The sequence below is a fragment of the Callithrix jacchus genome, chromosome 6 (assembly GCF_049354715.1).
Source record: "Callithrix jacchus isolate 240 chromosome 6, calJac240_pri, whole genome shotgun sequence".
NCBI classification, from domain to species: Eukaryota; Metazoa; Chordata; class Mammalia; order Primates; family Cebidae; genus Callithrix; species Callithrix jacchus.
Genome location: NC_133507.1, coordinates 49,619,281 through 49,647,255, shown reverse-complemented (window position 1 = coordinate 49,647,255; position 27,975 = coordinate 49,619,281). Strand labels below are relative to the sequence as shown.

The following is a 27,975-nucleotide window of genomic DNA, read 5'->3' as shown; positions in this document are numbered from 1 at the left end:
CACCCCTACCCTATAGATCAAAGTGACTTTAATCAATAAATAGTGTGAATGAGCAGAGCTCGGGGCCTTCACTGTCACCTCCAGGGTAATCAAGTGATGTCCCCCTGGTCCCACTTTTTCTCTTTATCTGTCTTTCTCATTCCTTTGTTGCTGCTGAACTCGGGATACCTGGGGTGATGTCAGGCTGGCTCCCTACATTCTGGTGCCCAATGTGGGGCTCATGGATCCCTACATTCTGGTGCACCAACATGACAGGCTCATGGATTCCCTACAGAATATGATACCCAGACAGGTTAATTTCTTTTTTCTTTTCTCATTTTAATTTAACTCATCCAAGCAAACCTAGATAATTTAGGGAAGGTTTGTGGCACAACTGCATCTAAAACACCAACATGGTATATTCACTTTTCATTTTATTTCATCCTCTTGTGCCAAATATCAAAACAAGGAACTGCATGAAGTCTCACATACTTCTGACCATCCACAGAACACTGGAAGCACCCATAAACTGTCTCCCTTTTGAAGTTCCCCATTCCACAGAGTATGCAAGGCCCTTTGGGAATGTTGTGATTAAGTAAGTTAACTCGGATATGGGTCCCTTCTTTGAGTGAAATATCAGTCATGCTGAGAGGTTTATCATAGTAGTCAGTAAAAAGATCATCCAAGTAAAGCTGTGAACGAGAAATGACATCCATCACTCTTCTATCTAAAAGGACAAAAGCAGAACAGAAATGTGTTAGAACTCAAAATGAAAAATACATAACGCAAATAGCTTTAATAAATATGTGAATCCACTCCTCATGAAATAATTTGGCTGTTTTTTAATCTTTTTTGAGACAGGATCTGGCTCTGTCACCCAAGCTGGAGTGCAGTGGCTCAAACTCCACTTACTACAACCTCTACCTCTGAAGCTCAAGTGATCCTCCCACCTCAGCCTCCCAAGTAGCTGGGACTACAGGTGCACATCACCACAGCCAACTATTTTTTTTTTAATTCTTTGTACAGATGTGGTTTTGCCACGTTGCCCAGGCTGGTTTCAAACTTCTGAGCTCTAGCAATCTGCCTGCCTTGGCCTCCCAAAGTGCTGCGATTATAGGCATGAGCCACCATACCAGCCAGACTTTTAAATTTAAATATTTCCTTAACAGATGGGATTACTGAACAGATAACCTCATGTGTTAGGCCAGGAAACAAACAAACAAAAAACATAGTACTCCTCAATGGACATACTTCTTTCAAATAGTATATTTCTCAATCTGTAGAGCAGTGCAAATGTTGCTGTTTCTTCCCTTTCAAATCCTCCTTTTGACACTGAAGTGACACAAAGGTCTACAAAAAAAATTTTAGAAGACGTTATAACTTAATTCATATTTTATTGTTTGATGAGGTGATGAATTTTGGTACTAATCATTCATTGTGTTTTTTTAAGTTAACTTTTACAAACTTTTGGAAAAGGTAACATTCACGCGGTACAAAATTCATAACAAAAGGAGATACAGTGACAGATAAGTCTCTGGCCCACCCTGAATCCTGCCACACACAGTCTTCTACCTCAGGGGCTCAGGGGCACCCATTGTTTAAGTTTCTTATGCATGCTTCCAGAAATACTGCATATATTTTACAAGCATAAAGGAAGATGTATGTATACATGTAGGTATTATTTATGCCCAAATAGTTACATATTATACTCAGCTCTTTAAAAATATCTCTTAAAAGTATTATATGCTCTAATGGCTTCATAGTATTCTGTTATAAGGATGCATCATTATTTAGTCTCCTTATAGTTGCTTCTAATCTCTTGTTATTGAGTACTGAATATACTGGTACTCATATAATTTCATGTATGTGTAAATATATCTGTAGGATAAATTCCTAGAAGTGGAAGTCCAAATTATATGTATATTTCAAATTCTTTTAGATGTATCAGTCCATTTACATTCTTCCCAACCATCAATAAAACTGTAAAAACCTAAAGTTATCCAATTACAATTTACTTAATAAGACCTAGTATTTGAAAGCATAACAGGGTGACAGTCAAAATAATAGAATCATACAGTTTTTTCTCCATCTTAGAATTTATACATTTTTAAATAACTGAAAGTATAATTGAATTGTTTGTAACACAAAGGATAAATGCTTAAGGGAACAGATAGCCGATTTTCATGATGTGATTATTATGCACTGTATGCCTGTATCAAAATATCTCATGTACCCCATAAATGTATATATATATATTATATAGCCACAAAAATTAAAAATATTTCTTTTAAAAAACAATTTACTTGCCGGGGCATGGTGGCTCATGCCTGTAATCCCAGCACTTTGGGAGGCTGAGGCAGGTGGATCACCTGAGGTCGGGAGTTCAAGACCCACCTGACCAACATGGCAAAACTCTGTCTCCACTAAAAATACAAAATTAGTTGGGCATAGGTGGTACATGCCTGTAATCTCAGCTACTTGGGAGGCTGAGGCAGGAGAATCACTTGAACCCAGGAGGCAGAGGTTGCGATGAGCCCAGATCACGCCATTGCACTCCAGCCTGGACAGCAGGAGTGAAACCCCATCTCAAAAAAAAGAAAAAAAATTTTACTTAACATGTAGTTTTGTTTTTTTTCTGAACTCCCTATTCCCTCCTCCTATAAAATTGCAGAAATGAACAAAAACAGGTCTAAAAACATTTGTCAATTACAATGGCTAGGGGCTCCCTTTCCTGATCCTTTGGGCTACACCTGCGCTTGTTCCAGCTGGCCAACAAACCTTAAAGACCTGTGAAATGTAGAGACCTAAAGTGAGCTGCACCTAGGTATTATTAACAATTTTAAAGGAAGTAATTTTACCTTTAAAGTTATTTTTTAGGAAGAGTACAAGGGGAAGCTGGGTCTATGATAAGTAAAACTGAAGTATGAAAAGTTGTCTTTAGATGCCCTGGTTTGAGCATCCTAACACTTCAGGCATGCTACTATCTACCTACTCCTCTGTTTACCACCATCAAAAACTACCTATGAGAAGGTCATTTATTATCTCCCCGTGTAAGTTAAGGAATGCTTTGTCAGTAGATGGCATTTTAGCTTTTATAATTTTAAATGGAGTAGTGGAGAGTTTACAACCTTCACCAAGAAGTAGAAAAGAGGAATGGGGAAACAGGGAAGGGAGGGCCTTTCCCAGCCATTTCACCCAAGCATAAGATTGCCAGTGCTGAAAGTATCTTCTATATTTGTTAGAGAGAGAGAGAGAGAGAGAGAGAGAGAGAGAGAGAGAGAGAGAGAGAGAGAAACACACACGCCCTATTAAATGCACCTTAAAAATATAATCACTTGTATTTCATGCAGACCCTTAACTCACCAAAGGCACCATCCAGGTATATGAAGAGTTCAAAAACACTGAAAGCTATGGTTGTATGTGCTGGGAAAACAATAGCTTTGTCCCTTCCCTTGGGATTCTGTTCATCCATAAAGTGAAACTATATTGAATAAATGAATTACATTGTTAAGGATTATATCATGTAAGGATAGCCTTTTGGAGAAACAAACATCTCCTGTAATCCAAAAACAAAGCAAGAAATTCCCTAATAAAGAATTATTCTGCTTGAATTAAACCATTTTTTTTGGACAGTCTAAGCCTAACTGTTTATTTATTTTATTTTTTAATTTTTTATTGCATTTTAGGTTTTGGGGTACATGTGCAGAGCATGCAATACAGTTGCATAGGTACACACATGGCAGTGTGTTTTGAATTAAACCATTTTTTGTAGCAGAGATCCAATTGGTCCAACAGAAACTCCTAGTCTATATTAGAAAACACCTCTGCACTTTTTCACTTACAGTATTCCAGCCCATGATTAGTGCTACCACAACCATAATGCTCTGCAGTAGAAGCTTTTTTTTTGACAGCAGATCTTAGAAAGCAGTGCTAGAGTTAAAGTTTTCAGCCTAGCCTATCTACCAGTCCAAAGCCCCCGAAGAGCTTTTAGTTGCTTTCTAAAGCAATCGCCAACAATCAAGTAGATGTTTCAGTTTCTGCCTCAAAAATGATCCAATGTTAATCAGAATTTGACAGGGAACTGAATATAGGTACTGAACATAACTTTTATTTGCAAAGACTTGAAAAGATTATCCTTGAATCCTATCTTTCTAACAATTGGTTTTAATCCAATCAGGTCATTATTAGGTGTCACTGAATGACAAAGATAAACATTATCATAATTGAGCTGAAAATTAAAAACAGATAACTTTCTAATTCTTTTTTCAGAGACAGGGTCTCTCTCTGTCACCCAAGCTGGAGTGCAGTGGCACAATCATAGCCTCTAATATTTTGTAAAGGATTTAACAAACCTTGAATAAAGCATGTTCGGCCACTGTTAATATTAACTTTAAAAAACTATTTGAATATAAAAATATAAATTCAGCTTTTAAAAATTCAGAGTGCAAAAACTCTATCACTAAAAAATAAAATCAATTCAACTTAAGCACTCAATTTTTGTTCTAAAAACAGCACTTAAATAGTAGTATGAGGGACTCCAATATGTACGTAATTTCACAAGGATTACTGTTTTTGCATTATGTTACTTTTTTTTTTTGAAACAGAGTCTTGCTCTATCACCCAAGTTGGAGTGCAGTGGCACAATCTCGGCTGACTGCAACCTCCACCTCCCCGGTTCAAGCCATTCTTGCGCCTCAGCTTCCTGAGTGGCTGGGATTACAGGGGTGCACCACCGCACCTGGCTAATTTTTGTATTTTTAGTAGAGATAGGGTTTCACTATGTTGCCCAAGTTGGGCTCGAACTCCTGATTGCAAGTGATCCGCCCGCCTCAGCCTCCCAAAATCCTAGGATTATAGGCGTAAGCCATTGTGCCCAGCCAAAAACTATAACACTTAAAAATAAAATCAAACAATTTAACTCAAACACTCAATTTTTTATTCTTAAAACAACACTTAAATAGTAATTTGACAGACTCCAGTATGCACATAATTTCACAAGCATTAGTGTTTTTGCATTATATTACATGTTTAGAATCCAAGTTTTTTTTTTCATATTCTAGAACAGACATTACTGTGCAAAATCCTATGCAACTACAGCTCTTTCATCAAAACATCTGACAAAATACAGGTCTGACTAGGAATTCAATACTTGTAAAAAATTCCCATGGCAACATTTTAGTTAGTAAGAGAAGGCCAATGAGTGTGGTTTACCCGCATTGCTTCTCCTCGAATTCCTGCATGCACAGACAGCGAGCACTGTCGTGTGGTTCGGATGCTCTCCATGACCACACACAATACTGCCTTTCTGCTGCTCCTTGACTGACGTATCAAGCTGTGATCAAAGTTAATTTTTCTAAAATAAAGAAGATACATCCACAAGACTCTATAACATCTAATTACATATAATCAAGTACATTTTTTGCTATCATGTGTTATTCATTCATAGTTCACCTAATAGTAAATCAAGACAAGCCTAATAGTCAGAAAATACACCCAAAAGAAATGTAATAATTTGTTTCTGCTTTCTATTTTCTTAAAACATGCTTATGTAGAATATGAGACTTTCAACTATCTGTTGAAAATCTGTTGAAGGAGACTCCATATTTGTTGCAGACAGACTCCTGTATTATTTCAATCTAATAATTTAGCAAATGTATGCAGAGCCAAAGTAATTTTGTGGAACAATTAAAAATTTTGTTTAAGCCAAATGATTTCTGATATCTATCCTTATTCAAAGTTTGAATATACCACTAATGTATTTCAAACATATCTAGCAAATTACAATAGTAAAATACAACTTCAATGTTTTAAACATTCTTTGTAATGAAGTTTATACAGCTAAAGTATTTAATGAAAACACTGAAACATATTAGGATTATTATACTGACCGTGTAGTAATTTCTTTGAGTAATGTTGATACTTCCACTTCATGTTTGGTTACTATACCAAATGAAGCTTTCACTGCAATGGAATCTGATCCAGTAATGTTAATCCCAACGTCATTTACAATATGGTTTCCTCGCCTTCCGTAGAGCGAAACATCCGATTCATCTTCATAATTCAGTAATTGATAAGATGAAATACCTTTACAAAAAGAAACTTAGTATTTTTAAAATGTCTTTATCTCATGTAGATTACATATAGTAACATGTTAATTCACAATTGAAGACTCAATTACACAAATGTTAGAGAAAGCCAACATGACTCACCAAGATTTAAAATAGTAATTCAACTAATCTTACAACAAAAAGAAACACATAGCCAGAAATCTTAAAAGGAACTCAAATTTTCTGTTCATCCAACAGAACTTACTAAGTATCAAGATCCACTGGGTGATTAAAAGAAAAAATAAGTATAAGCAGGAACTGATTAAAATATCAATTTATTATATAATCTACCCTTCAAATACATTTCAGTTTACCAATTATAATAGTTGAATTGTAAAAAATAAATACAAATTACTTTCATCTCATTTGACCATATAAGATAGGTAAGCCCAATAATATCCCATTTTATAGATGAAGAAATATGCCATATTCTACGTTGACTTGGTTAAAACAATTTATAAAATAATTGATAGATTTGAAAATTATTTGACCAATAAGAGATTTCATATTATATAAGCTTTTGGCATTGTCGATCTTAATAATGTTACTACTACCATCACAATAAAAGTTGCTTTAATCATTGAGAATGTGTATTACTAATGTAAGTAGGATATATAACCTATGTTTAGCTTACCAGTAATACCAACGACTCAGTTGTCACTCTGAAACATTTAAACTTACCAGCTGAAATTTCTCTGTCTCCTAAGAGAATATCTTTCAGTGTAAAAGGTGTTGAAGTAAATTTATACCTAGGAAACAGAAAGCATCGCTTCTTTTTTACCACCAGACTTAGAGGTTGATATTTGTCAGCTTCACTGAGGCTTGGAACAGGAACTAATCTCCCTCCATCTCCAACTTGCTTGACAAAGCTCTTGGTAGCAGCAGCAAACATATTAATATCAAAACGTCATCAACTGCAACCCCCAGATAAATCCATTTTCAAAGAGGAAAATCAGGCACAAAATTAAGCATTGCTTGTTTTTAAATATAATTATACACCTTATAAATACAAAGCTTGGTTTCACCAAGTAGTTTACTACTGTATAATTCACTGCCTCCACTCATGTGCTCAGGTAATGAATTATAGATCAACGGTGTAAAATGATATGCTAAGAGCACGTTTAATTTGGAATGGCAGGCTATAGCACTAAAATATACAGAGAAAATTAATAACATAAAAATATGACTAAAGTCTATAAGGATCACAGTAAATAGTGATTTGCCACTGCAGTGGACCAATTTTAAGGGAAGCATATAGCCCTGTGGGAAGCAACGCGATTTAGGCACTAACGATAGTCCCGGATACCATCTACAGTGGACCTAGTCCAAAGGGAATCCCTTCACAAGTCCACCACTAGAATTTTGGCAACACAAAAGTGCTGATTTGAATCCTCACGGCATACAGTTCACTGAGCATTTCATTCACCTTCCATCTTACATGTTTATAAAACTATTTAATATTAAATATGAATTCAGACTATAGAGAAACAATTATATGCAGATCTTTATTTTAAAAACAAAGTCACATTACATATAAGTAACTATATAAACTATTACCTAGTGGTTTCTTATTCTGAAGTTTGGCACACAGACTCTGTTTCTTTGAAATGGAGTCCTGCTGTATCTTTTTATTTCACCATTATTATCCCAGTTACTCAACCTTTAACAAGAGCTATTTAAAGTTTTCGCCTGTTTTTAAGTGATTTTGTGACTAAAAATGAATTTTACCCAAGTGCTGAAATGTTTTGCCATAGGTGTTATGCATACGTTAATATATTTTGAAATGGTGACTGCGTAGCCCTTCCAATAAGATACTCATTAAAACAGTGACGGATAGTAATCTCTATTCATACTCTAATTAAAGCATCAAACGATATCATTTGATTAGATCCTGAACATCTTTCACTTGCTTTCAAACATCCAGGGCTCACATGCTAACAAAATAATAAATGACTTCTTTTTTTGAGACAGAGTCTTCCGCTGTTGCCCAGGCTGGAGTGCAGTGGTGCGATCTCCACTCATTGCAACATACGCCTCCCGGGTTTAAGCGATTCTCCTGCCTCAGACTCCCAAGTAACTGGGATTACAGGTGCACACCACCAGTCCCAACTAATTTTTGCACTTTTAGTAGAGACAGGGTTTCACCTGTTGGCCAGGCTGGTCTAGAACAAATGACCTCAAGCGATCCACCCGCCTAGGCCTCCCAAGTGCTGAGATTACAGGTGAGCCACCTCGCCCCGCCATAGATCACTTTTAATAACATCCTTTCGAATGGATAGCTTGTACAAAGCAATCGTCCAGAACAACGAGTAAGCACAGGGGGGCATTTCTGCAAATGTCTAGCAAGCCCCTGGAAAAGAGACACAACATCTAATGGCCCACCAAAGGTGCTGCATCCCAGGCAAACGCCATTACAACACAGGGCCAGAGAAAGGCCTTCGTTTATATGCACTGATCAGCGTTCCATCTCGCAGCGGAAGCCCAGAAGACAAAGGAGCCCGCCTGGCGGGAGAGGAAAGGTCTCTGGACGTCTCCGCGTGTTCCTAAACACAGGGCTCGGGGATCCGGAGAGCCCACCGCAGCCCCCTGGAGCAGATATATCCGGGGTCTCAAGCTTCGGGACCAGGCCCGGGGAGTCTCCTAGCAATTCTGCCTTCGTTATTTTGAAATCGTTTTCTTAAAGTGACCCAGTCCCCAATCCGTCCTTCCCACAAAGGCTTAACTTCAGGCCTCAAACACCCTAGACCCACGCCGGACAATTCCTCTCTCCGGGCAAGGCTTCCTGCTAAGGACAAAGAACTGAGGCCTTACTGCTGGCTGGCCGGCGCCGGCAGGGGCGGACGCAGAGAAGCCCCGGGAGCCTAAAGGCCGGAGCCCAGAGGGGCGGAGCCGGGCGGGGAGGGGACGGACCTTGGAGGGGACGGACCTTGGAGGGGACAGGGGCGGGTCTGGGCCGGGACCGAGGCTCGGAGCTGGACAGCGAGGGGGCGTAGCCGGAGCTACGGCACCAAGGCTCCGCCCCCGCCCCGCCCGCCCCCTCGCCGGAGGAACGCAGGCAGGAGCAGGGGGAGCTAGAGGAGGCGGCGGCGCTAGAACTCCTCCTGGGGACGGGGAGCAAGCACGTTGCTCGGCACCGCTCTTCTCCCGCCGCTGAGCCGTCCTTTCTCGCCATGTCCCAGAGCAGGCACCGCGCCGAGGCCCCGCCGCTGGAGCGCGAGGACAGCGGAACCTTCAGGTCAGCGTGCGGGTAGTCGAGGCCCCAGGGCCGGGAGCGTCGGGAGGCGGGGCCGGGGCGCGGGGAGCCGGCCCTCCAGCTGCATTCTGGGTAAAGCCCCTGCCCGGCAGCCCAACTTCCGAGGCTGCGGGCGCTCGGCCCCGCCCTCTCGGCGGCGCGGTTTGGGGTCCGCGGCCGAGACCCGCCCCTTTCTTGGCCCACGGCGGTGCGCGGGCTTGCGAAGGTGGTGCGCGGTCGCCGCGCCCGGGAAAGGCTTTTACGATTGGTCCTAAGGCTGCGGCGCTGCTGCCAGCCCTGTTCTGTTGAGAATCTCTTACCCGCATTCAAGTTATTTCTCTAAAGACCTCGCTCACCCCGCCTGCCCCAGCGGGGTGACTGCCGCAGCGGGGCCGGAAGACAGGTGCGCCCCAGCCTCGCCAGCTCTGGCCCTGGCCGCCGGGAAACTCCGCGCCTCCAGCGTCATCGTCGGTGGCGGTCAAAACTGGCCTCTGCACGCTTCTGCTTTAATCTCCAATTTGGCATGCAAAGCACACCTTTTTCTGGTTTTTGCAGTTTGGGGAAGATGATAACAGCTAAGCCAGGGAAAACACCGATTCAGGTATTACACGAATACGGCATGAAGACCAAGAACATCCCGGTTTATGAATGTGAAAGATCTGATGTGCAAATACACGTACCCACTTTCACCTTCAGAGTAACCGTTGGTGACATAACCTGCACAGGTCTGTATACACAGTTAACATGGATGACCGAGTGGGTTGGCATTCAAGATTTGGTGTTGCTTTTCAATTCAGAAAAGTGCTCTTTTTACCAGACAGCTCTAAGGAACAGGCTCTGAAACAGACTTCTCATCTCAGGTCGCTAGGACTTCCCATCCTCATCTAATTCTATTCCCAATTAATTTTCTCTTCCCCAGATACCAAAGAAGCTCAGAAACTAAAAAGTTACCCAGCCATCCTGCACAGCTCCTCTCATACCCTAGGATCCTTCTAGGGTTCCTCTAAGAATTAGAGAGAAGCAGGAAAGGTTCGGAGCAGCCATAGCTGGGCCAGTAGGTACTGTGAAGTTTCACAGATTATAGCAGATGCCAGCAGGCATGACCCCAGAATTTTCATTTGTACTTTAGGTCCATTGTACCAGTCTTGATTCTGTATCCAAGCAAAATGAGGAAGGGCAGAAAGAAGATCCTCATATATTATATTGTATAATAACTTCTAGTTTTTGAAACTGAACAGATATTTTGTATATTATCCACTTTTACACAAGAAGATACAGGTTCAGAGTGATTTTAAGTAACATGCCTATAGCAATGAAGTCACATAGCAATGAAGTTTCAAAGTTCATGCCTTCTTTTGGTCTGTGAGCTTGAGCAAATAACTGAAGTTGCTCATTTGTAAATGTGGACATTATTTTTCTTACGTATCTATTTAATTGCAAACACAAAACACTGGATGCTAAATTTAATTTGGAAGAATGCCAAAAAAAAAATTTAGTCGGAAGGCTCAAGTTCTACCATCTGGTAAATCTGAAGGCAGCATTTGTTTGTGTCCCTGGAAGTTTAGAGTCCTTTATTTTAATTGATGCCACTTTAAGAAAAGTTTAAAACTTTTTGTGTGAGGCAGTTACATTGTAGGTGCTGGCCGGAAGGGTCCCTATGGGAACCAGAGTCAACACTGCATTACTTCTTTAGCTAGTCTATTTCTGGATAAACGGGAAGAATTCAAGAAAAAGGAGGCTTTTTTCCCCTCAATGTGTTTTAGACCCCAGACTGACAGCCTATGGCAACTGTTTTGCTTATGCCCTCTTCTCACACTACCATGGCTTCCTGGGCAAGCTTATCTGCCTCCATTGCTTCCAATACTATCCAAAGGCTGATAATTCTGAAATATCTATCTTCATCCCAAGCCCAGTTACAGAACAGTGTATCTGTCTATGCTTGTCGAGCATCTTTGCTTGGATTACACAGAAGCCCCTCAAGCCTCTCATTGTCCCAAACTGAATTCATCTTTTCCCTCAAACCCATTCTCCCTGCATTTCCTTTCTCTGTAAAGTCTCCATAATCAACTAGTTCAGTAGAAATGTGGGTTTGTCTTCCTAACTACGTCCCATCTCTCTTTCTGTTGTCCAGTCTGTCATTAAACTCCATCTCCTAAATATCCATTGCATCTATCTGCTTCTCTCTTCTGGCCATTGCTACTGCCTAGGCCACTGTCATCTCTCACTTGGATTGTAGCTGCAGTCCTATAGCTGTACATTTATCTTCTAGTCTCGTGATGTCCTTTTGTCACATGAGAACCAGTATTCTTTTTTTTTTTTGAGACAAGTTGGTCTTGCTTTTTTTTTTCGAGACAAGGTCTTGCTCTGTCACCCAGGCTGGAGTACAGTGGCGTGAGCATAGCTCACTGCAGCCTCAGTGTCCTGGACTAGAGCAATCCTCCTGCCTCAGCCTCCTGAGTAGCTGGGACTACAGGTGCACATCACCATGCCCAGCTAATGTTTCTGATTTTTAGTAGAGACAAGGTCTCACTGCATTGCCAGGCTGGTCTTGAACTTTTGGCATCAAGCAATCTTCCCACCTCAGCCTCTATTAGTGTTGGGATTACAGGTGTGAGCCACCTCATCCAGCCCTAACAACCAGTGTACTTTCTAGCATTCAGATGTCTTCCTCATCTCAAAATCCATTCAGTGGTTTCCCCATAACCCTCTGGATAAATACATGTTGTTTGTTTGATTATTTGTTTGTTTGTTTCTCAGACAGAGTTTCACTTTTACACCCAGGCTGGAAAGAAGTGGCACAATCGTGGCTCACTGCAACCTGCATCTCCCGGGTTCAAGCGATTCTCCTACCTCAGCCTCCCGAGTAGCTGGGATTACAGGCGTGTGCCACCTTGCCTGGCTGATTTTTGTGTTTTTAGTAGAGATGGGGTTTTGCCATGTTGGCCAGGCTGGTCTCTAATTCTTGACCTCAGGCATTCCACCCACCTCGACCTCCCAAGGTGCTAGGATTACAGGTGTGAGCCACCGTGCCTGGCCTATTGCACATTTCTTAACATGACTTACAGCGTTGCTTCTTACACTTTAAAAAAGCTCTTACACTTTAGCCAAAGCCAACTAGTTGGGATTCTTGAGAACACTGTACTGTATGTTGCCTTTGAGCCTTTGCAGGTGCCCTTTCTCTACCTAGAATGCTCTTTCTAATACCCCATCTCTCTTCTCTTTATTAGCTGTTACTCATCATTTAGGTTTCCATTTAGTTATCTCTTTCTTCATGAAACCTTTCTGAATCCTGACCAAGAGTAAAAGAGCTGCTGCTTTTATGTACTCTGCTACAGCCTGCACTTAGGCTTGTTGTAAAATATCCCGTTCCATATTTCAGGTGCCTATTAACAGACAAAAATTACACACTAGGCTGTTAGCTCTTGAGGGCAGGGATACTGTCCCTAATACCTGTTAGCAGATAAATGTGTGGTTTGTGTATCTTCTCACATTTGAGGGCCATACTTGAAACTTATTCCATGAGGGTTTGAGAGTTTGAACTCAAAAGGAAAAAGATTGAATTTATGAATTTATCATTTGCCGTCGTGGTTGCTTACTGAAATTAGACCCCAGTCTTATCCCTAGTCTCAACATAACCACCCAAGCAGAAGATACAGATTGTCCAGAAGATACATAACAAGCTGTCACCTTATTTCATAAAACTCTTTCCTGTTGTACCCAACACATAATCGCAACGGCTCAGCCTAGCAGAGCAGTTTGATACGTTATAGGACAGACTGTCAGAATAAAATTATGCACACTTTGCTATCCAACAATTCGGCTGTAAATGGTTCCTTTAAAATAAACTTCTTGCTGCAGAAGAATTTCCCCTCCAGGAATACAGAAAAAATAAAATACCGAGTTGCATTTCTTCAGAGTTGTGGCACAATCTACTTTATTACCATGTTATGTAATAAACATATATAATGTAAAAATAAGGATTTTTATGTAGGTATGCATAGAATTAAATACATAGAACTTTAAAAATTGTGTTTTTTTAAATATTTTTCATATGGCAAATATTACAGTGTATAACTGCATGTAGTATATGTTTTTATTACTAAGTTTGTGTATGTAAAATCTATAGTGACTTTGTGTTTTGAAAACATCTATGTAAGCTGCACATTTTTGTAGGAGATAAAGACTTCTTTTTTTAAATCTTAATTCAGGTGAAGGTACAAGTAAGAAGCTGGCGAAACATAGAGCTGCAGAGGCTGCCATAAACATTTTGAAAGCCAATGCAAGTATTTGGTGAGCTAAATTTCTTTGTATTCAGCAGCTCAAAAATATCATGGCTGAGGTAAGATTAAAAATTTGAACATGCTCACAAAAGCAACAAAGTGAACAGTTAGCATCCTGCCTCTCAAATTCTATTTCCTTGTGAAAACTTACCATCCATTAAAGAAAACTTTATCCAGTCAAATCCAGCAATTAGCTATTAAACAAAGGCACTTATGAACTAGGCTTTACTGTTATTTTTTTAATGGGATGCAACAGTAGAAAATCAGTGTTTCTTACAAATATTAATATTAACTTTCTTTATTAATACTTTGATTATTTCTACATTGAAGAAAACAAAGTGAGATGGAGAAAGATAACTAAAAGTACTCTTTAGGAATTCTAATTTTGAAAAAGCAGGCAAAGGTTTTCTTTTATCATATAATGTATGCCAAAAGAAGAGAATGTTAAGTGGGATATTAATTCTTGACATACCTTTCGAAAGTAAGATTTTTTTTTACTACTTTAGGTGTTTCTGGACAGAATATTGGTACTGGACCATCTCACGTATTATTAAGTAGTGTCCTTTGGTTTCCACTGGGCACACTTGGGTGCGTGACATGCTTTCAAGTTCTTCTCGTGCGTGTACTCATATGCCTGAAGTACAAATCTGGTATATACTGCTCATAGCTGACAGTAGAGACCAGGGAATTTGAGATGGGTTTTTGATTCCTTAGTCATAGAAAGGCTTTTGGATTAGAGGTAGTTAGGTTCTCAAGTAGTATTTCTATCTTTTTATAAGTCATTCTAAACCTTTTGGGTAGTTTCGAACTTATCAGCAACATGGCAACCTTCTGGATAAGCAGCTGCCTTGCATTTCACGAGATGATGCTTGATTATCTAGGGCCATGCATTATAATTGATCTGGTCCAGCTTTTAAGACATGCCAGGCCAGGCAGGGTGGCTCATGCCTATAATCTCAGCACTTTGGGATGCTGAGGTGGGTGGATCACTTGAGGCCAGGAGTTTGAGACCATCAGCCTGGCCAACATGGCAAAACCCCATCTCTACTAAAAGTACAAAAATTAGCCAGGCATGGTAGCAGGCGCCTGTAATCCCAGCTGCTTGGGTGACTGAGACACAAGAGTCCCTTGAACCCAGGAGACAGAGGTTGCAGTAAGCTGAGATTGCGCCACTGCAGTCCAGCCTGGGTGGCAGAGCGAGACCTTTCTCAAAGAAAAACAAGGCCAGGCACAGTGGCTCACACCTGTAATCCCAGCACTTTGGGAGGCCAAGGTCGGCAGACCACTTAAGTAAGGAGTTTTGAGTCCAGCCTGGCTAACATGGTAAAACCGTCTCTACTAAAAATGCAAAAAATTAGCTGAGCATGGTGGTGCGCACCTGTAATCCCAGCTACTTGGGAGGCTGAGACATGAGAATCGCTTGAACCCAGTAGGCAGAGATTGCAGTGAGCCGAAATTGGGCCACTGCACTCTGGCCTGGGTGATAGAGCAAAACTCTGTCTCCAAACAAACAAATAAAACGAAAAAAAAGACATGCCAAATGACATGGCAGGTATTGGGTTCTCCCCCACTGGTAATGGCTATGCTGTTTCTGTACAGCCTGAAGGTGAACCAAAACCATTAAGTACATTTGTAGAAATGAGGTACGGACTGTCCTTTCTGCATCTGGGCACTTCACTTTGTCAGCAGAAAAAGCTAACAAACTTTACTCTATTTTTGCTTCTTGACAGATAAAATGAGAATTACTAAGCTGTAATCAGGCCTAAAGTGGCCTGACTTAATACAGAGACTTTCTCACTTCTCCATCACAATTATTTGGGTAGCTTCGGCATGCAACATTGTAAGTGAATACTCATATCTCATCAGCCTATGTAAAGCTTGAAATTCTGGCAGTTGGAAAAAAAATCCTTGAGGAAGTGGCAATAACTAAACCTCATTTGTCATGGAAAAGTGACTTTCCAGTTGCCTAGGTGGTAATAACCTTGGAATGCTGCTCATTCAATTTTAAGCACTGATCTGCCAAGGAACCAGTAATTTCAAACTCCCTAGAAGTGGTTGTTCTCTTTTTCCCTAATCATAGTTCCCACATGCTAAAACCAAATTTATCTAAGCCATCTGTATTATGCAGGATACCTGTAAATCTTAGAGAATTATCCCAGCACTAAGCAGCCGATAGTTCAAACAGATAGCTCTTCATAGTTCTCTCTGTTAAAAAAACAATATTTATAATCTGTATTATTCACATTGTCAGGCTAAATTTTCTGGATCATTGTTCATCTTCCATTTTTTGTATAGTTGTACCAAGAGTATTCTTTAAATATATTATGACATGCCTATTATGTACAAAACACAACAAAGCTTATGTAGGTAAGTGTTACATAAGCCCTACCTCAGGGAGCTTACAGTCTGAACAGGGGAGAGGTGAGGTGAAGGATGGACAAATTATATATATTTGTAAGAGTATATTATTTATGGTAAAACAATTTCCTGGAGGAAAGATTAAACCATGTGTTATAATGTTTCAGAGAAGGAGAGATTATAAACCATTGGGGTAAAAGGATAGGCTTCTTGAAGGAAGTGACATTTGAGACAGATCTTGGGTGACATATAGATCAGATTCCCATAAAAGAGGTCTGAAAAAAGGGCATTCCATGTAGAAGGAATGATAAGTAAAAAAACAGAGAGAGTTAATTAGAAAATGCTTGTCATTTATTTCATAATTTGGGGGAAATTACTTTGTTTTATAACACTTTTAAAAAATGTTTAGCTTTGCAGTTCCTGACCCCTTAATGCCTGACCCTTCCAAGCAACCAAAGAACCAGCTTAATCCTATTGGTTCATTACAGGTAGGTTGTACAGTTCTTTGTCTACTGATAAAATATATGAAAATTTATAATATCACAAGGGCTAACACAAGGAATTAATATTTTAAAGATAAGACAGTGATATATTTTGTTTTCCAACTTATAATCATTAGCTTTATAGAGCTAACTTGAAATTATTTTCCTATTTATGTTTTGGATTTTCTTTTATATACAGTATTTGCCTTTGGCTTGTGGAATTCTCATTTAAGATCAACAGGCCCTCAGTGCACATGGGTAGAGTGTTTTATACTTTAAGAATAATTGTTGCTACTCTTGTTAAAAATTCTACTTCTGTTGAGACAGAAGACTTTTTATAAAGAGCCTAAGTCAGTGAACCTAACTCAAGAAAAGGAAAGTAGGCTGCTTATTTGCTTATTCTACTAAAAAAATATATTTACATCTACACACACACACATACATACATACATTCAGCTTTGAATTTCTATATGCAGATTATCCTGCTTGCAGATGATCCGTGTGGTCTGTTAGACCATTCCCCTCCCCATTATTCAGCCAGTCCATTGGTCTCCTTTTCCTGCTCTACAGTCTTTTCTATAGTTTTCCTCACCTTCTGTCCCCCTCATCCAGGTCTGTTGTTTGTTGTCCCTGCTCCTCATGTGTTCTTGTTCAAATGCAGTAGTTGGCCAGCTGTGGGTTTGGAAGTCTATAGCCAGGAGGAGAGAGGCTTTAGGAACTGATGGCAGTGAAACCTGTAGATGTCTCCTCTGGGGTTCCCAAAGAGGGTGGTAGTAGCTTGTTTTTCTAGTTGAAGTCTGATTTCAGCTCACTGTAGTTTAATGGAACACCATTCATAGCTCACAACTGCTTCAGTTTTGGTATTGGGATATAAAGATATAAAATGAGGGAAATGTCTTTGAGAAATAGAGTGTCTTCCCTCTTTCATCCATTGCAGAAAATCACTATTCTTTTCAACATATACATAGAAATTGGATCAAAATTATGAAAATATTTATGTGATTGAGCCATTGCATAGTTAAAATTACTGTTAAAGCCTCATCTTGATTTTACAGGAATTGGCTATTCATCATGGCTGGAGACTACCTGAATATACTCTTTCCCAGGAGGGAGGACCTGCTCATAAGAGAGAATATACTACAATTTGCAGGCTAGAATCATTTATGGAAACTGGTACTTACTTCTTATAATTAAAGACATTTGAAATATTTTCAGATAATGAATAACCATAGAAATTTCTGTTGTAATGTTTTCAAATATTTCTGTGCAGAAAAAATTGATACACTCCTCCTTTATTGTCTCTGACTTTCTGAGGTTGAATCTAAGTATAAGTATTTGGCTTAAGATACTTAGACTTCTTAATTTGATATTTTTAAAAATCATAGATTATTAATAGACTATCGGCTCTGTACTTTAAACAGTCTTCATTGATAAATTAGTGACAAAAAAAAAAAAAAACTCATTTTGGAGAAAAAACCATAATAAATCTCATGGATTTTAACAGCTATTCTAGAAAATAGGAGGACTAGAAGAAGATTACACTTGAAAATGAGATGATTAATAAGAGACTAGATGGCAAATAATTGCAGTGAGATAAAAATGAAAATTATCTTTTTTAATTACAGCAACTCCTATGTTATAAAGGACATAAACTATAAGAAAAACTATCACTTAAAAAAGTACGAGTGGCCAGGCGCGGTAGCTAATGCCTGTAACCCCAGCACTTTGGGAGGTCGGGCAGATATGAGGTCAAAAGATCGAGACCATCCTGGCCAACATGGTGGAACCCCATCTCTACTGAAAATACAAAAATTAGCTGGGCGTGGTGGCACATGCCTATAGTCGCAGCTACTCAGGAGGCCGAGGCAGGAGAATTGTTTAAACCCGGGAGGAGGTGGTTTCAGTGAGCCAAGATCATGCCACTTCACTCCAGCCTGGTGACAGAGCGATATTCCATCTCAAAAAAAAAAAAGTACTAGTGAGAATTCCTGTTAACTTCTCTGGCATGTTTTTGTCATTTTTTAAAGTGGCTTAAAATGGGATTTTACCTTAGCCAGATAATAGTTTCAAGTAATAAGCAACTGTTTGCCTTTGGGAGGTAGTGTATGCCAGTACAGAATGCAGTGGGCCAAAAGCAGGAACCTCATCTTCCATCCTTGCAGTCCTTATTTGCAAGGTTAAGCAAATTACTTAATCTCTCTGGACCTCAGTTTTTTAATCTATAAAACAAAAGCATGGAGGTATTTATATCTTTCAACTCCAGCATCTCCTGTGCCTTTCTTATTCCTGTTAAAAGGAATTCCACGTAATTGTCAGTGTAGAGAAGATCGCAAGGCAGGAAATAGACATTGAGAGAGAGAGAGGAGTTGTAATCCAGATGTATTTTAATAAATCTGAATAATTGGTCAGAATTAACCCAAATGTGGTTCAGTAATGCTAGACATAGGAAAATACAACTATTACAGAAAAACAGAAAGCATAGCTATTAAAGAAAAACTTAAATGCCTTTAAAAGTGTAAGAATTAGTAGCTATAAAGGCCAGGCGTGGTGGCTCATGCCTATAATCCTAGCACTTTGGGAGGCTGAGGCAGACAGATCACCTGAGGTCAGGAGTTGAGACCAGCCTGGCCAACATGGCAAAACCCTGTTTCTACTAAAAATACAAAAAATTAGCTGGGCATGGTGATGGGCATCAGTAATCTGAGCTACTTGGGAGGCTGAGGCAGGAGAATTGCTTGAATCAAGGAGACGGAGGTTGCAGTGAGCCAGGATTGCTCCACTGCACTCCAGCATGGGCAACAGAGTGAGACTCCATTTCAAGAAAAAAATAATAGCTATATAAACAAAACAGCACAACAAAGATATCATGTCAGTAAAAAAATAGTCTAGCATATAATAAAAACCTTGAGGTTCTCTGATTAAACACAATACTTTATACATTTGATCATCCTCTGTGGACACTAATTTCTTTTCTAAATCTACCATTTCTTTTTCTTTGTTCAGGAAAGGGGGCATCAAAAAAGCAAGCCAAAAGGAATGCTGCTGAGAAATTTCTTGCCAAATTTAGTAATATTTCTCCAGAGAACCACATTTCTTTAGTGAGTAATGTCAACAGCTATGATGTTAATATCATTAAGCATTTCTTGCTGTAGGAAACTTCCCTTGTTTTCTTATTGTATAGATACTTCAGAGTTGTGATTTTTAGAAATCTTTATTGTTCAGTTATATATTACACCATTTTTAGCAGCTTCCTGTTTGTGAGTCAGGATCACAGACGTAATTAGGTAAGAGAGCTTGGAAGACACAGTCAAATTCAGAATAATAGGACAGGATCTAAAGATGATAGGCCAGTAGTGCCATTTTTGCCTTCAGAGTGACAGCACATTTACATCCCTTTGTAGGCCGGGCATGGTGGCTCACGCCTGTAATCCAAGCACTTTGGAGGCCAAGATGGGCAGATCACCTGAGGTTGGGAGTTCAAGACATTTACATCCCTTTGTTCATTCATTCACTCAGCAAACATTTAGTGGGCTCATTATGTATTTGTTCTTAGTGCCTGTATGTATTTTTAAACCATGTAAATAGTGTTTTTTAATTTATTTAAAAACAGTATTTTAAAGTTTCTGTAATATAAATTTTTATTTGGTAAATCTAATGAATAATTAATTCTATATCATGCCATCTCTAGAATCTTTTGGAAATTGCCTTCCCTCTGTTGTGCTCATTAATAAAATTAGGAGTAGTACCTGTGGCAGGCGCAGTGGCTCAAATCTGTAATGCCAGTAATTTAGGAGCCTGAGGTGGGCAGATTGCCTGAGCTCAGGAGTTCACAACCAGCCTGGGCAACCCAGTGAAACCCTGTCTCTACTAAAAAAAATACAAAAAATTAGGCTTAGTGGTGTGCACTTATAGTCCCAGCTCCTCTGGAGGCTGAGCAAGAGAATTGCTGGAACCCGGGAGGCAGAGGTTGCAGGGAGCCAAGATTGCACCACTCCACTCCAGCCTGTGGGACAGAGCGAGACTCCATACAAAAAAAAAGTAGTAGTCCTACTTACTTCAGAAAGTAGTTGTTTTTATTAATGGCCTGTGAAAGCAATTTGAGAACCGTAAACTTAAGGAAATATAAGGAATTTTAAGGACAGAGATGAAAAGGGAAGGAAATAGGAGAGAATAAAGAAAAGAGGAAAAGCAGAAAGAAAAAGGAAAAAATACTCAGTGGAGTTCTAGGATAGAAGTCTGATAAGAACTTTTTGATATCCTGCCATTTATTTGAATGACTTGTTCCTCAAACCCAACTTGCACATTTCATGGTTTTTTTACATTTTGTTTGTTTGTTTGTTTTCTGCTTTATAGCTGTCAGTTACAGTGATTGGTATTTAATTTTAAAAAAGATGAAAATTGTTTAATATTTTAATCTGCAAATTGCCCCATTAGGCAGATATAATTATTTGTGGATTAATGCTCCCAAATATCTTGTACCTCTTAATGTGACCATCAGAAAATTTGACTGAGAAACATTTGTACTATACAAAATACAAAATACTTTCAGTGTATTATTGCAAGTGCTTCTAATATATTGTAGTATTTCCTAAATGCGTGCTTTTTAATGTTGTCTAACATATTAAATGTGCTTAATAAGTACGTTTAATTATACTGGTACTGTTGTTGGAACCCAGTCCTAGTTAAGAGTCTAAATCTTTATCTCTGTTTTTCAGACAAATGTAGTAGGACATTCTTTAGGATGTACTTGGCATTCCTTGAGGAATTCTCCTGGTGAAAAGATCAACTTACTGAAAAGAAGTCTCCTTAGTATTCCAAATACAGATTACATCCAGCTGCTTAGTGAAATTGCCAAGGAACAAGGTTTTAATATAACATATTTGGATATAGGTATGATTTTATTTTTCTTTGGCTTTCCTAAGACATGTTCATTTAAAAGTGTGTTTGAGAAACAAAAATTTATTATAATGTATTTTATTGATCAGGGATTCTAAGTATATATAATTACTAGGCCAATAATGTATGTAATTGATATGTCCCATTCTTATGGACAGTAATAATAGCTAACATCTATAGTTATAATAGCAAAGATAGAATTTTACTATGTGCCAGGCACTGTTCTAAGGAGATCACATGTATCTACTCACTGAATCTTCAGACTAACTCTATGAAGCAAGTTCTCTTACCCTTATTTATAAGTGAAGAAAGAAAGGCACAGAAAGGTTGAGAAACTTGCTGAAGATCACATAGCTAGTCAGTGGTAGAGCAAGATTAGGGGGAGAGTCCCCGCAGATTCCCTGGCTGTTAAACTAGCCCAGATGGGCTGCTGGGCAAATGAAAAGGCACCCAGATTCCTAGCACAAGTACCAACTTTGTGGTGCCCAGACCTTTTCTCTCTACTTGGTCACTGTATGCCAATTCTGGGAGGTAAGTGGAGACAAGTCAATTTATAGTTTAATCTCATCCTAGCCATCATCATCTGTATTTTCTGTAGCCCTTAATCATTTGGATAGACAAATATGGACAGAGGGAAAAGCAAGTCAGTATGGATTTTCTTTTAATTCAATGTTTTGTATCTTTATTTATTTTTCTTTTTTGAGATAGACTCTTGCTCTGTTGCCCAGGCTGGAGTGCAGTGGCACAATCTCGGCTCACTGCAACCTCTGCCTCCTGGGTTCAAGCAATTCTCCTGCTTCAGCCTCCCAAGTAGCTGGGATTACAGGCACCCACCACCACACCTGGCTAATTTTTGTATTTTTTTTCCCCCAAGATGGAGTCTTGCTCTGTTGCCCAGGCCGGAGTTGGACTGGCATGATCTCGGCTCATTGCAACCTCTCCCTCCCAGGTTCAAGAAATTCTTCTGCCTCAGCCTCCTGAGTAGCTGGGACTACAGGCATGCACCACCACGCCCAGCTAATTTTTGTATTTTTAGTAGAGACAGTTTCACCATGTTAGCCAGGCTTGTCTAGAACTCCTGACCTCATGATCCGTCCACCTCAGCCTCCCAAAAGTAATTTTTTCTTTTTAGTAGAGACGGGGTTTCACAATGTTGGCCAGGCTGATCTTGAACTCCTGACCTCAAGTGATCCGCCCACCTCGGCCTCCCAAAGTGCTGGATTACAGGTGTGAACCACCATGCCTGGCCAAGGTATCTTGATTTAACATCAGTATAATGTGTGAGAAATTTTATATCCCTATCCAACCACAGTGAGATGTGGGGACCTTGCTTGTTAGGGCCCCCTGGTCCTGGGAAAGTAGGGCACTTAGGCTTAAAGAACTTCTGATAATCTCTGCTACTCTGGGATTGAAGGATGGGTTAAGTGCATTGTCTTAGTAAACCAAGAATGATGTAAAACCTGGGAAGTCAGTGCAAACAGATGGTTAGAAAAGGTGTCTAATGAAAAATTAGCTGGGCATGGTGGTACATGCCTGTAGTCCTGGTTACGAGGGAGGCTGAGGTGGGAATGATCACTCAAGCCCCTGAGGTTGAGGCAGCAGTGAGCCATGATCATGCCACTGCTCTCCAGCCTGGGTGACAGAGTGAGACCTTGTCTCAAAAAAAAAAAAAAAAAAAAAAAAAAAAGAACTAAAAGAGGTCAGGCATCCAGCACTTTGGGAGGCCAAGGCACGCCCGTGTCTGACCATACATAGGTGGATAACCTATGGTCAGAAGTTTGAGACCAGCCTGACTAACATGGTGAAATCCCATCTCTACTAAAAATACAAAACTTAGCCAGGCATGTTGGCATGCATCTGTAATCCCAGCTACTCAGGAGGCTTAGGTGGGAGAACAGCTTGAACCCAGGAGTCGGAGGTTACAGTGAACCGAGATCATGCCACTGCACTCCATCCCAGGAAACAGAGTGAAACTCCATCTCAAAAATAAAGAAAGAAAGAAAAGGTGGCTGATGAGAGACCATTCATCCAATGAATATTTATTAGTGTCTGCAATCTGCTGCGGGTTTAGAATACAGAGATGAACGAGCCATGTCATGAATAGGACTAGGAAGGATACAGAATCTAGGGAAAAAAGGAAACCTGAAATACATTTTTAGATTATGAATTAATGATGCTTTTGAAACATTTCTTCCTACTTTTGAGAACTAAATAGTTCTTACACATATGGAAAGCAGTCTAAAAGCCACAGTCTGTTAATTTGGCTAGTTTCATGCAGTTCTCTTTAAAAGAACCTAGATATTCTCCAAAGGAGAGACACAAATGGTCTGAGCACAATGGCTAACACCTGTAATCCCAGCCCTTTGGGAGACTGGGCCTGAGGATCACTCGAACCCAGGAGTTTGAGACCAGCCTGGACAACATAACAAGATCCTGTCTCAAAATTTTAAAATAAAATGAAAATGTACAAATGACCAAAAAACACATGAAAAGATGCTCAAGATCATTAGTCAATAGAGAAATGCAAATCAAAACCACAGTAAGATAACCCTTCATATCCACTAGGATGGCTATAATTAAGGAAGTGGAAAATAGCAAGTGTTGGTGAGGATGTAGAGAAATTGGAACCTTATACATTGTTTGTGGTAATATAAAGCAGTTCAGCCTCCGTGGAAAAAGCTTCTCAGTTCCTCAAATGAATTGCCATGTGACCCATCAACTCCACTACTTAGCGGTATAAACAAAAACTGGTGTTTAAACAAACGCCTATACACACAGATATTTGTATATTCGTAGCAGCACTATTTACAAAAGCCAAAAGGTGGAAACAGGCCCAAATGTCCATCAGTGAATATAAACAAATTGTGGACTCTCCTTCCAATGAAATATTATTCAGCCAGTAAAAAGAAATGAAGTTCTGTTATATGCTGCAACATGGATGAACCTCAAGCAGGGGCTGGAGGGTCGGGAGAATAAGGACCCTCTGCTAAATGTGAATGAGGTTCCGCTTGGGGTGATGAAAATATTTTGGAACTAGATAGAGATGGTGGTTGTGCACATTGCAAATAGGAAATATCACTGAAGTGCTTACTTTAAAATGATTAATTTTTCTAAGAAAATAAAATAACCTAGATACTAGAACTAGAAAGCCTTTTCACTCATTAAATAATCCCATTGTTTCTGGATATTTTCCACTAAATGGAATATCAAAATTAACATTTTTATTATGCCTACTTTAAATCATACCACACGTTTCTACTTCTTCCCCCTTGCCCTCATTTCAGTCATCTTTAGTAAGAGTGACTCATCAGTTGATGGGAAGAGCATTTGTTTCCTGGGTCAGGTATTGTTTTTAAAACACCGTGACCCATTTACAGTATAAAGAACTACACTCTGCACAGACTCAAAACCTACCAACATGAACGGACAACTCCATAAATACATACAATTATTATGCATCAATTAAAACTTTTTTTTCTAATAGACACAAGGGAGGCACAGGGAAGGTTTTGCCTTGACCCAAGTTATTCCTGGTTCAAATGCCTCCTGAAAATGACCCTAGTGGAAAATACAGTCTCTCCAGTCCTCTAGCACATGGTTCTTTGTCTTTTGAGAAAGTTACTGTGGTTCGGTAATTTCCAAACACTGTTCCACTAACCATATTAGAATTGCCTTGGGAGCTTTCTTCTTTTTTAAATGTAGGAATCAGCCACCCCCAACCCTATGTTTCTGATTGAGTGAGCTAGAGTGCAGCCTAAATATCTGTATTTCTTTAAAGTTGTCAGATGATTATGAAATACAGTATGTTTGAAAACTGCTACAGCTGAGCAGTTGTGGTTTTTTGTTTGTACAAGCAAAACAAAGATTTCAAGTGAATGCTTAAAAAGAAAATAAGAATTGTTTTTACAAAGGGATCTACTTTATACATATTTGACATTAACCATCGTGCTTGAATGTGTCATTACAGAAGAACTGAGCGCCAACGGACAGTATCAGTGTCTTGCTGAACTGTCCACCAGCCCCATCACGGTCTGTCACGGCTCCGGTATCTCCTGTGGCAATGCACAAAGTGATGCAGCTCACAATGCTTTGCAGTATTTAAAGATAATAGCAGAAAGAAAGTAAACTTGGAGCAACTTAAAAAATCCTTCAGTAGTACATAAAAAGTTCCCCTCTTGCCTCGTCCCAAGTAAAAACTTTTACCATAGTGTTTGAGTTTATGTCTTGTTTTTAAATCACTCCATAGATTCCATCAACACTCCAGATTTAACTCTGTCCTCGTAGTTGTTATTAAGCTCTTTTTAACGGCTTCAACTTTGTATCGGTATATTGTATTTATAAACTTTGTACCACAAGACAGAGTGTAGCACCCATTTTACAGTGCCATGCACATCAGAGAAAGAAACTGCATGTTTGTATTTGATGATAATGAAATAAAAATGCTAGCAACAGTCTTTCTTACTGGTGCTTAAGCTCTTCTTTGCACAAAGCTTTGTAAAGGGAATTCAGAGGAAGCCCTTTAGAATTAGAGTCTTGAGGGACAGCACTAACAGGCCTTTATTAAGTATGATTGTTAAATTTCAGGGAACATGATTAGCCTGCTGTGTATTTGAATTCATGTAACAAAGAGCTGTTATGATGGGATTCTCATTTTATTAAAAAGCTACTGACTTGACTGTCACCCTGTTCTTGTTAGCCATTGTTATGAATAACATTTTAATGTTGATATTCTGTTATTTATATAGCTCTAATTTACTTCTAAAAATCAAAGGTGAAAATAAAAAACAATGGCCTAAGCAAAATTTACAAACATACATATAATGGGTTACTTCCTTACTTTTTCTAAGCCTATGCAACCTTGTATTTTTCTTTGACATAACCATACACAGGTGAATTATTAGTTTAAAAAGCATTTGGCCAGGCACAGTGGCCCATGCTATTAATCCTAACTCTTTGGAAGGCCAAGGTGGGAAGATCCCTTGAAACCAAAAGTTTGAGACCAGCCTGGGCAACATAGTGAGACCCCATCAAAAAATCAGTCAGGTGTGGTGGCACACTTTTAGTCCCAGGTACTTAGGAGGCTGAGGTGGGAGGATTGCTTGGACCCAGAAGATCAAGGCTGCAGTGAGCCAGGATGACACCATTGCACTCCAACCTTGGTGACAGAGTGAGACCCTGTCTCAAAAAAAAAAAAAAAAAAAAAAAGCATCAGTAGAATTACCCAAAAAACCTTCCCAGCTTGCTCAATTGCAAAAATGTTCTAAAGGGAAGAGTGGTTAACAGGTTAGGGAATAAGTCTAATGAACAGATTTTAATTTTACCTTTCGTGTTTCCATATATCCTCTTGTAACATCTCAAGTCTTCCCACCTGTCAGTACCAGCTCGTGCTAGCTTTCTAAGTTAAGTGGAAGTGTCAGCCCTGTGTTTGGAGATCAGAGAAAGCTTCATAGAGGAAATTTGAAGGTAGGTCTCATGTATTCATACAGAAGGAAGTATATAGAAGGTATTTTTGCCTGTAAAGAAATGATATCTGGAATTCTTTGAGAACAAAACTACAAAATAAAGGAAAACCAGTACATGTAACTTATTTTAAATTCTAAAGAGCACTTACATAGCTCCATATTCTAAGCTCCATTTGTCAAACCATAGAAACTTAGGTACTTTTTTTGGCAAGGTTAAGGAATAGACTTAAAAGATTGGAAACAAAGCTAGGCATAATAGGATCTTGTGACTTTTTAAAGATTGAACCAAGGTTTTAGTAAATGGTCTTGGATATAGGGAGCAAAATGAACTCTCTAGAGATGACATTTGACTCTTCTGCATAGTGAAATGCTGACTTGGATAAACTAGGGGAAGATTTCATAAGGCAGTGGAAGAAAAGGATAATATCACTTGGTTGTAGACAGTCCATATGTATTGATAAAATGAGGTCTCAGGATAAGGTGCCCAGAAGATAAACTTGCTGCTGCCTCTGCTTTTCCTGCTTCTGGCTCTGGAGGAACATGCATTCTTACAGACACTTTTCAGTGTCACCTCTCAGATTATCCGCATTTTCTAGGGAGTTAGGGATTTTCTTGGACCATCAGGTGTATTCTTTAACACCATTTTGTTTAGCCCTCTGTTAAAGTTCTTAACCAATATAATTAGTCAAACAGCTGCTCATATGCTACTGGGCTTTTATAGAGATACAGCACCTGACGAAGGGATGCCAAGTGGCCATGCAGCCAAGACCACTGATCATGAGCTGGGTTCTATACATGCAGAACACAAACATAGGCAGAGGACACGGTATACTGCATTAGCAAGCAGCCTAGACTCCCATGTCATCTGCCACTGTTGCACCGGTGTTTCTCCCTTGGCTTGTATCTATTGTCACTGATCCCATATGACCAGTTGATGAAAGAGGAAAATGCATGAACTTCACCGACATGTTTATATTTTGGCAAACTGAAAATAGATGGTGTCTTTATTACTCTGTCAGGGGTGGCCTTGAAAATCAACTGTAAGGAAAAGTCCTCCCAAAGGGCAGATCTTCAGGCAGTATACTTCGCCATCCATTTGTGTAGAAAGGGGCTCAGGGTTAGAATATATATGGGCAATGGCAACTGGCTTGGCTGTGAGATCAGGGGCCTGAAAATAGA

General features: G+C 39.5%; 2 protein-coding genes across 14 annotated transcripts in view; one reads left to right on the top strand and one right to left on the bottom strand.

Annotated features, from left to right (window-relative positions):
- Positions 1–394: 394 nt before the first annotated feature.
- The window catches only part of PJVK (pejvakin), a 36,294-nt gene continuing 8,713 nt past the window's right edge, over positions 395–27,975 (bottom strand). The window contains exons 1-7 of one of the 10 annotated variants that reach the window (XM_054257472.2): positions 8,898–9,359; positions 5,868–6,063; positions 5,191–5,332; positions 3,343–3,460; positions 2,442–2,564; positions 1,231–1,329; positions 395–706 (exon numbers count right to left, since the gene is read on the bottom strand). In XM_054257472.2, coding sequence (XP_054113447.2) covers positions 414–706; positions 1,231–1,329; positions 2,442–2,564; positions 3,343–3,460; positions 5,191–5,332; positions 5,868–6,063; positions 8,898–9,258 — 1,332 coding nt within the window. In that variant the 5' untranslated portion in view covers positions 9,259–9,359 and the 3' untranslated portion in view covers positions 395–413. Of the gene's footprint in view, positions 707–1,230; positions 1,330–2,441; positions 2,565–3,342; positions 3,461–5,190; positions 5,333–5,867; positions 6,064–6,767; positions 9,360–27,975 lie in introns of those variants that run through there. The other 9 variants (XM_054257473.2, XM_054257474.2, XM_054257476.2 and 6 more) reach the window with 9 other exon arrangements.
- PRKRA (protein activator of interferon induced protein kinase EIF2AK2) lies at positions 9,124–26,015 on the top strand. 4 transcript variants are annotated; one of them, XM_078327320.1, is made up of 9 exons: positions 9,124–9,321; positions 9,874–10,043; positions 13,527–13,608; positions 15,329–15,438; positions 16,366–16,444; positions 17,494–17,611; positions 19,442–19,536; positions 21,154–21,328; positions 25,302–26,015. In XM_078327320.1, exons 5-9 carry the CDS (start codon positions 16,388–16,390, stop codon positions 25,457–25,459), a joined length of 603 nt encoding a protein of 200 aa, XP_078183446.1. In that variant the 5' UTR covers positions 9,124–9,321; positions 9,874–10,043; positions 13,527–13,608; positions 15,329–15,438; positions 16,366–16,387; the 3' UTR covers positions 25,460–26,015. The 4 variants fall into 4 exon arrangements, with proteins under 4 accessions (XP_078183446.1, XP_078183445.1, XP_035160285.1 ...); XM_078327319.1 differs by lacking the exon at positions 15,329–15,438 and having other exon boundaries at positions 13,527–13,657; XM_035304394.3 differs by lacking the exon at positions 15,329–15,438 and having other exon boundaries at positions 25,302–25,788.